This window comes from Lupinus angustifolius, chromosome LG04 (assembly GCF_001865875.1).
Source record: "Lupinus angustifolius cultivar Tanjil chromosome LG04, LupAngTanjil_v1.0, whole genome shotgun sequence".
NCBI classification, from domain to species: domain Eukaryota; kingdom Viridiplantae; phylum Streptophyta; class Magnoliopsida; order Fabales; family Fabaceae; genus Lupinus; species Lupinus angustifolius.
Window position 1 is genome coordinate 11,237,139 of NC_032012.1, and position 9,444 is coordinate 11,246,582.

General features: G+C 32.1%; 1 protein-coding gene across 3 annotated transcripts; it reads left to right on the top strand.

The window, feature by feature from the left end:
• On the top strand, positions 4,165-9,141 carry LOC109345851 (aspartic proteinase-like). 3 transcript variants are annotated; one of them, XM_019585091.1, is made up of 15 exons: positions 4,223-4,322; positions 5,126-5,139; positions 5,187-5,552; positions 5,635-5,695; positions 5,829-5,923; positions 6,005-6,117; positions 6,231-6,399; positions 6,493-6,532; positions 6,617-6,681; positions 6,872-6,985; positions 7,266-7,330; positions 7,560-7,716; positions 7,821-7,940; positions 8,453-8,541; positions 8,871-9,141. In XM_019585091.1, the coding sequence occupies exons 3-15, from the start codon at positions 5,190-5,192 to the stop codon at positions 8,953-8,955; spliced, it is 1,536 nt and encodes a 511-aa protein (XP_019440636.1). In that variant the 5' UTR covers positions 4,223-4,322; positions 5,126-5,139; positions 5,187-5,189; the 3' UTR covers positions 8,956-9,141. The 3 variants fall into 3 exon arrangements, with proteins under 3 accessions (XP_019440635.1, XP_019440637.1, XP_019440636.1); XM_019585090.1 differs by lacking the exon at positions 5,126-5,139 and having other exon boundaries at positions 4,165-4,322; positions 5,183-5,552; XM_019585092.1 differs by lacking the exon at positions 5,126-5,139 and having other exon boundaries at positions 4,197-4,299; positions 5,183-5,552.

Consider the following 9,444-nt stretch of genomic DNA (forward strand, 5'->3'; position numbering starts at 1 on the left):
TGTCACTGTGAACAAGCACTATATACAGTTATATATATATATATATGCACTTATCCAGCAATAAAATTAGAATAAAGATGCAGGTATTATATATAGCTATTTACAAAAGAGTGGACTCTAAATTAAAGACCATATCTTCCTAAATTAAAAACTGTTTAGGTGTAGCAACATTCTCTTTAGTGAAACTTCATGCAGATGTGTATATTTGTGTGCCAGGCAAATTTCAATGAAGAGGAATTCTTTGTTTTCACGTCCTTAACTCCCATAATATACTTTTTTAAGTTAATATAACATTTCCATAGTTAGCATTTTTTGCAAGTGCCAATCATAAATACTTTTACCCATTCACCTTTTATAGATTGAGTTGCTGTTAGAGTTGGGTAGCAGCTACATGATTATTGTTAGTTTGAAGATGGAACATGTAGAAGATGACAAGTGAGAACTAAATAATTTAGCAAGAATATGAGTCCTAAAAGTTACTTGGTTAATTTACTTTTATATCTTAGTTTGGTCCGGGAATATGGATAAAGAAAATGCTAAAACGTCATGAGATTACAACCATCAGCATCAGAGCAGAAGATAGAACGTGGTGGTTTTATCTTTTATGAGAGGGCAAAAAGAAAAACACTTAACCAAGCTTGAGAGAAAGATGAAATGGAAGAAAATAAATACAAGAGCAATATATAAACACATGAAATGCCTGCAACAGATGAATTGCAACTAAAAACAAAAAGGCAAAAAGTAAAAACTTCACAATTCTCAGAACAAACAATTAAAACATGATACGAAAAAGAATTTAAAAGAAAAAGGATTACATAACAAAGAACACATAATGAAACTTTGAGAAAGAGAAATCGTTTGACATCAAAACTATTGTGACAATTCAAAGTTCAAACCCTATCAATTTTGACAACCAATATCACTATATGCTCTTCTTTCATACGAAAATGACTTTTGTTGTCTTCATTCATTGATTTTTGATTTTGCAACTAATAAAGTTTAACATAAAGAAACCGCGTCAACTCATGAAAAGAAATTGGTATTAACTATCAACATGTATTATGTTGTTGCACTTAATAAAGTAAACCTGGATTTGAAACGGGATTTGAGCGATGGAAGGTTGAAGTTGGATTGAGTGATTGATGCTGGATTTGAACAAATGAAGTTGAATTTAGGGCGATTTGAACGAAAATATGTATTTGGAGGGATTTGAATGAATGAAGCGAATTTCAGTGATTGAAGATGAATTTTAGCGATTGAAGCTGCATTTGAAGTGAATAACACAAAAGATTTGAGTGATGTAGCCGATTTTCCATGGAGGAAGAAGGAGAAAGGTATGAAGAAAAGAGGAAGGAGAAAGGTATGAAGAAAAGAGGGAGGAGAAAGAAAAAAGGCTTTTTTGTTGCCTTTTTTGCCAGAGGCCCAATTAGAGTAATAAATTTATGGGCTTATATTATACATTAATTTTGATACAAGTTATTTAGTGTGGCTGATTAAGTGTGGCTAATAGGAACTTTTCTTGTAGTGTGTTGTTGTATTAAGAATGTACAACCCTATCCATAAAAAGTGTTGTTGTATTTATCCTTTAAAATAATGTATGTCTGGGTTTCCCCTAGAATTCACTGTTGATTTGTATAAATTAATATTTGCATATGCATTTATTAGCATAATAGACATTCTCAATAGCACACACATTTATACATTTTGAGCAACACGTACACATTAATACAAGCAGAAGTTTGTTTTATTCTCATCAATACAATACAAACAATGAATATCATGGCAATTATGTTTTGACAGAGTACATAATTACAAATAAAAAAATTATACAAACTACAAAGGAATAAAATTATACAAATTGCAAACAATCAAAATTAAGCTATAATTATGCAAAGACTACTTGTATCTACTTTTTCCTTTTCTTTGATTGTTTTTGGCTTGTAAAGTCATCCTTATTTGGAGGAACATATTGATTTACCCAATGCCCTTCATCGTGATCATCTCTTATATATAAATCATCATCAATAGTTGATCCATTCTCATGCAATTGATATGTCTCAAAAAAGATCATCTTCATCACTATCTTCATAATTTCCAATACACAAGTTGTAACTGATGGTTCTTTGCTTATGATTGAATGAGGATAAGTATTATGCTTGGTTGCTTTACCTTTTTTATATAAAAACTGAACCACTATACACCTTTAAAGTGGTCCCATTTTGTTTTTTGTTTTTTCATTATTTGGTTGTTATGTGAATTATTTTTGATACTAACACATTGCTTGATATACACGTTTGTTCATTAATGATTACCAGAATTATATGCTGCTATGAATATTATTATATCTATTACTTAATAAGCCAATGCTGGTGTAAACTATAAAATGGGCCCTGTTAAATTCTAGTAAATATTTAAATTGAGTCATTTGGGTAGAAAAACCCCAATTCCCTAAACTTTGCACTTCAACTCAGTATTTTAAGGGATATGTTGCCATCTCAATATTGAGTTTGAATTCATTGTTGCATCTAAGACTAAGAAGTCATGAAAAAATATATCCAAATGAAACAAAATCTAAGGTCTAAACTTAAGCCAACAAAAGAAAATTGTTTTAATATTGAGAAAAAATGTAAGAGTTTTATATATTTATTATTTCATCATACATCATTCATTTTTAATTATGATTCAAAAAACTAATATAAATGAACAGTAAATAATATAGTGAATGTATATAAATCTTTACATTATGATGTTATACTATTTAATATTTATGCATGAAAAATATATATGATTACTATATTGTTCATCGTTGATCCATATAGGCTGAACAAAGTTTTTTATTGGCTACAACCTTCACCTTTTATCAGAACTTACTACTAATTATGTATACATAATTTATTTATAATAATATATTATGTATCATTCAATCTATATTGTTAATCACACCTAATAAGATAAATATTTGGTTGTTGTTTTTATAGTTATTATTTCACTTATATTATTTTTATTTAATAATTATTATATAAATGATAAATGATTAGTTAAATATGAAAAACTAACACCTGTGAAATGGAAGGCAATGTTTATAGGTGATAGCATTTGATTTCATTGGATATGGATGCCCTAACATGTTGTAAATATCGAGTAATATAATATGTTTCAACTTTTAATATATATTATCATTTTTTCTTTCTTACACCCTTACAAAATTAACCATGAAAATAATGTATTATTAATTTAAACAAAATTATGTTACAATATCTTTTCAACAAAAAATAATATATAAACACAACACTTATTCTATTAGAATATACTATATCAATAGTTAATTATACATATAATTAATTACAAAATAGTTTAATTTAATCCATTATACATTTTAATCAATTATAGTATCGAACAATGTTGTGAAATCCGAGCCGGACATCAAACTGGAAGAGGTCTCGTATTAGGTTTAACCGATTTAAACAGTTAAAACGTCTGTTCGGATAAGATGATTTCATATATAATTTATATATAAATATATAGTTATATATAAATACAAAATTTTATAAAATTAATAATTATATATAATTATATTGAAATAACACATTTTCGTGTTTTTTGAACCAGAGTAAAACAACATTAGAGTAGTGTTCTATTTTTTTTAAAATTTTAAGTTAAATGTCCGGGTTATTGCGGTTCAACCGAGATTAACATGGTTGGACCGGAATTTCTCTGGTTGAAAGTGGTCCAACTCCTCACTCAGTTAAGACTACAAACCAAAGCCGTTTTCAAGTCTGGTCAGTGGTCAAACTGGTCGGACTATCCGATCCGGTCCAGTTATCACAACATTGGTCTCAAGCTTGGTATGAAAAACCAAGTTTCTTCTTACAAAAATTTGTGTAGAAAATATATAGACAAATATATTTATGTTTTTTATTATATTATTTAGGACTTATTAATGATAAGTTATCTCCTTTTCCAATTAGAATATAACATATGTCATATTAAATTATTTTCTACAAAAATATTTTTAAAACTAAATAAAATAATACATAAATCATACTTTTATTATTCGAATGATGAGATAAATTATCTCTTATTATAAAAATATATTTATTGTCAAGCCTATCTAGGACAGAATATGAACTAAAATCCATTATTGGTTAACGAACTTCCAAATTTTGTCTTAACATTAAACTAATAAAAGTAGAGATTCCAAAATTTGTGTGTACTTATATTATTGGGTCCAACTAAGTTTTGTTCACTTACCAGTTACCAGCTTTTGGGACCTTGGTAGCACCAAACAACACATATCTTGTAGCTTCTTCAATCTTAGAAAGGTTTCATTTTTTTCTTATTTTAATAATTTTATCATCATAGTGATCTCAACCCAATTGGTTTCTATCCATTAGCATCAAGATTTGGCCTATCATATACTTGGTTTGTTTCTGGGTTATTTTTCTTGAAGCATAGTATGTTCAATCAAGTTAGTCCTATATAGTAATATATGTTTTTCCTTTTAACTAGATTTCAGTTGTCATGTAATTGGTTTGTGTCTAATTATCTGTGCAAACATGTTTTATGTGTATTTTGCTTTCCTTTTTTTCTTCACTTTTTGGTTTTGTTTTATCTGTTTGTTTATTTGGCTATGGGTTTTATGGATCTATATGAAGTTGTAACATTAGTAGAGTGAACATGTTATAAATTCCCCCCTTTTGATTTTCAATACCCTTTTTGTCTAGAGTTATAAGCTTTGTAATGAAGATCTTAGCTATAACTTTTCTTTTCTGCCTTGTTGACCAAATCTGACAAAGGTATTTGTTAGATGAATGCATGCTTTTCTTTTTAATTATCAAAATTTGCTGTTACAAAATTCTGTGATGCTAGGAATGATTAACTAGTTACTGTCTAAAAATTGAATATCACAGAATAGTTCTAACTTATCTTCTTGTTATTTATCTGATTATATATTTCACTTGTCTATGACACTGGTACCGTGGATTGTGGAATATTACCGGGAGCTTTGATCGGCTACCACTATATATTAAAGAATAAAGATTGTTGTTCTTTTAGTATTTGATTATTCGCTTGTTCCTAACAAAGATAAACTTCCTTGCTATATGGTTACTTACCCTCTGTGTAGAATTAGGACTATATCCAATTCAACTTGCTTACAGTTACAGATTACCTTGTTCAACAGATTCTCCATGACTATGGGGCACAAGCATTTATTTGCGGCTTTCTGTTTATGGGCGTTAACATCTTCCGTTCTTCCTTCTTTCTCAAATGGACTTTTGAGAATTGGTTTGAAGAAGAAACCTCTTGATCTTCAGAGTCTTTATGCTTCTAAAAATGCAAGAGAAAATCTGAGGCTAGGAAGACCAATGATGGGTGTATATGATAAGTATATTGGTAATTCAAAAGGTGAAGATATAGTACCTTTGACTAACTATTTGGATGCTCAATATTTTGGTGAGGTTGGAATTGGTACACCCCCACAGAAATTTACTGTCGTATTCGATACCGGTAGTTCTAACCTTTGGGTTCCATCATCAAAATGCTATTTTTCCGTGAGTTCAACTTAACTTTCGTGTCTTCACGGTCATTGTTACATATAAGCGCCACTTCCTAATGACTAATGTTCTCTTGCAGATTGCCTGCTATGCCCATAATTGGTACAAAGCAAAGAAATCAAATACATATACCAAAAACGGTAACGCTTGCTTTCTTATTTATGCCATCATATCAGTGCTGTGATAGATGCAAGCAATAAATTTCATGTATACTGTATACCACATATATGTATGTGAGATTTAATATACGTTTAATTACGGCCATCGACTCAGGAACATCATGTAAGATAAGCTATGGCTCTGGAGCAATATCTGGTTTCTTCAGTCAAGATAATGTTAAAGTTGGCAGCGTTGTTGTCAAGAATCAGGTGAATAAGTTATTTATAAGCTTTCACTTTAGCAGTGTACAGATTCTTGTTATACTTACGAATTTCTATTGTAAATTGTAGGATTTCATCGAGGCTACCCGAGAAGGAAGTCTTTCCTTTCTGGCAGGAAGGTTTGATGGAATACTTGGGCTTGGGTTTCAGGAGATCTCAGTTCAAGATGCTGTGCCAGTATGGTATGTTTCGACCTGTATTTCGTTGTTTCGTTGGTATATAATTTCTATGTTGTAGTGAAGTATTGTGAATCTTTTCCGCGCTTTTAATTTACTGGTTATTTTTTAAATAACAGGTACAATCTTGTGGAACAACATCTTGTAACAGAGAAAGTATTCTCTTTTTGGCTCAACGGGGATCCAAATGCGAAAAAAGGCGGTGAATTAGTTTTTGGTGGTGTTGACCCAAACCACTTCAAAGGAGAACACACTTATGTTCCAGTTACAAGAAAAGGTTACTGGCAGGTTAGCGAATTTTTTTTTTGTTTCATCAAGAATTCCTTTAAATTTTATAATAAGTCAGTTCCGGAAATTTTTACTAGAAAATTTCTTTTTCAGATTGAAATGGGAGATTTTCTCATTGGAGGTCTTTCAACAGGTAACTGTATTATTCCTCAACAATATGAAACCCTTTTAATTTAAAACTGCATCTAATTCTAAAATATATCAACACTATTTTTAGGTGTTTGTGAGGGTGGCTGTGCTGTTATTGTGGATTCAGGAACATCTTTGCTTGCCGGTCCAACTGTATGTGGTTCAATCTTTCTGTGAAGTTTTTCGTTATCGATTATTTGCTTAGAGGTAGAAGGCCAACAACTCTTACCGAAACCGTTCGAAATGATTTAGATCCGAATGATCTTTTGAAAGATTTGGTTTTTGACTGAACAATTGTATAGATTTTCATTTATAATTTTTGTTCACTGTCGATTAATTCCAGCCTGTTATTGCTGAAATCAACCATGCTATCGGAGCTGAAGGAGTTCTGAGTGTAGAATGTAAGGATGTTGTTTCTCAATATGGAGAGTTGATATGGGATCTCTTAGTATCAGGGGTAAGTTTCCCTCCACTCTCTTAAGAAATGTTTTAAAAAATGGGAGATTGAACTGGCAAGACCTCCGGTCATGGTTCAACTGATTAAATTTATAGTTGAACCGATATTGTTAGAATCGCAGACATCGGTGGTTCGTGGTTTAACTGTTTCAACCAACCATTTCAGTCTAGATTTTAAAACACTGCTATGAGTTTTCTATTGAGCATGTTTTCCAGCCCCTGATCCTTCTCATTTGCATTTCCACTCTTCGGACCTAAATGAATTTGATCTTGATATCCAGGTAAAACCTGCTGACATATGTTCGCAAGTCGGGTTATGCTCATTCAACAAGGATCTATCTAAGAGGTAGCGAGTTCTTGATTTGACGAGCCTGTTATATATTAACAGCTTACTTTCTGCTTCCTCTGCATGCCTTTTTCACCATATTTGTTTCATTCAATGTCAATTTTCTAATAATTTGAAGAAGATCTCTTAAAATCACTAGCATACTAAGGCCCTGACATCACTTGCTTCCCCTGCAATATTTTGGCCGAAACAGACCTCTGTATTTACTTTGATTTCTATTATTGTGCAGCGCTGGGATCGAGATGGTGACCGAAAAGGAACAGGCAGAGTCAAAAGCTAGAGGAGATACTCCTTTGTGTTCATCTTGTCAAATGCTTGTGATTTGGATCCAGAATCAACTAAAACAAAAGGCAACAAAGGAAAGAGTATTCAGCTATGTGAACCAAGTAAGCCTTTAGAATCATCATATTCACAAGCTCAAGTTGTATTTTATATTGTGTATGGATTATGGTGTAGACATATAGTTAGTGTTTGTTTTGATCATTGGCAGCTATGTGAAAGTCTTCCAAGTCCAGCTGGTGAGTCAGTGATAAGCTGCAATCGTCTTTCTCAGATGCCAAACATTACGTTCACTATCGGAGACAAACCTTTTGTCCTCACACCGGATCAGGTTAGCTTTGAGCTTTATCAATTACATTGAGGCTGCAAAAAAATGATTATACTCCCATAAATGTACCACAAGTGTCAAAGGAAGGTTGGGTTTAGGAATTCCCTTTATAATGTTTGGAACACTTTGGCTTTTATGTAAAAAATATGTTGAATTATTGAAGTTCAATGAAAAATGTAGTGTAGTGATAACCTCCTTGCAAAAGAGGCGGGTGAGCTTCGGTGTAATAGTAAGGATGTTGCCCTGTGAGGCTGTGACCTAGAGGTCATAGGTTTAAATCTTGAAAATATCATCTCTGCTTGTAGAGGTAAGGTTGCCTGTGTAAATCCTCCTAGATGGCAGCATGCGGGAGCTTCGTGCATTGAGCTGCCGTCTAACGTTCCTAAAGACGTGGACACATGCTTGAATCAAGTAGCATATTGAACTACAAAAGATTGCTGTTTTTATCTATAGATGAAGGCTAACTTGTGATTTATGTTTTTGTTATGATTCTGAGAATGCTTCTGTACTTTCAGTATATTCTGAGAACCGGAGAAGGCATCACGGAAGTCTGCCTTAGTGGTTTTATTGCTCTCGATGTTCCTGCTCCACGGGGTCCACTCTGGTATGTTACCTTCTTTTCATGTTTATTTCAATTATAATTTTGAAACCGATCCCAGACGCAATAGTAAGGTTGTTTGCTTTATGATCAAAATAGCATGGATTCAAATCCTCGAAACAACCTCTTAACTTGCGTGAAGGATAAGTTACGTACATATACCTTCTCCATACTCCACTAGGTGGCAGCTTCTTGCACCAGGCCGACCTTTTTATTTCAATTTCTAATATATATTCATTACTTGCATGCTACTGAACAATCATGTATGAAGTGAATCACATCAAAATATTTCAAGCTTTCTCACTATTTGTGTGATAATACTATATGTTTTGCAGGATTCTTGGTGATGTTTTCATGAGGGTATATCACACAGTCTTTGACTATGGAAATGTCCAAGTTGGTTTTGCCCTAGCTGCTTAACTAACTTCCAAAAGAGACTGCATTTCAATAACTGTGTTGTAAAGAAGCTTATATAAGCTATAACTAGTATTACTCAGGCTCATAACTCTATGTATTCATATGTGTATTTATTTATGCACTTGAAACTTGAAAGTTCACACTTGGAAGTGTTGCATGTGTTTATTAAAGACCAATGTTCATATCCTTCTGTGTTAAGCTGTATTTATATTATGCTTTTCCCCCTTCTTATTTACTATACTTTTAATACAAGGGATGGGTGAACTTTGTCCACCTAGCTAGCTTTTCGGGACTAATATGTTTTTTTTGTATAACTAAGGATATCCCGATATATTATATATATGCATTGTCTAAGCCAAGATGGGCATGTTGGTCCTTGTGTTATTTTCCATAGGTTAACTCAAATTCTTTTACTAAGTAAAGGCATGCTTACTAAAGTTTGGAATATTTGTATCAAGCTCATGTTTGTGTAAGTTTGAGCCAAGTATGCCC

Coding starts and splice junctions, on each gene's coding strand:
- LOC109345851 (XM_019585090.1), top strand. CDS start 5,190: ATGACTATGGGGCACAAGCATTTATTTGCGGCTTTCTGTTTATGGGCG. Junction 5,696..5,828: donor AAATACATATACCAAAAACG/GTAACGCTTGCT, acceptor CCATCGACTCAG/GAACATCATGTAAGATAAGC. Junction 7,331..7,559: donor AACAAGGATCTATCTAAGAG/GTAGCGAGTTCT, acceptor ATTATTGTGCAG/CGCTGGGATCGAGATGGTGA.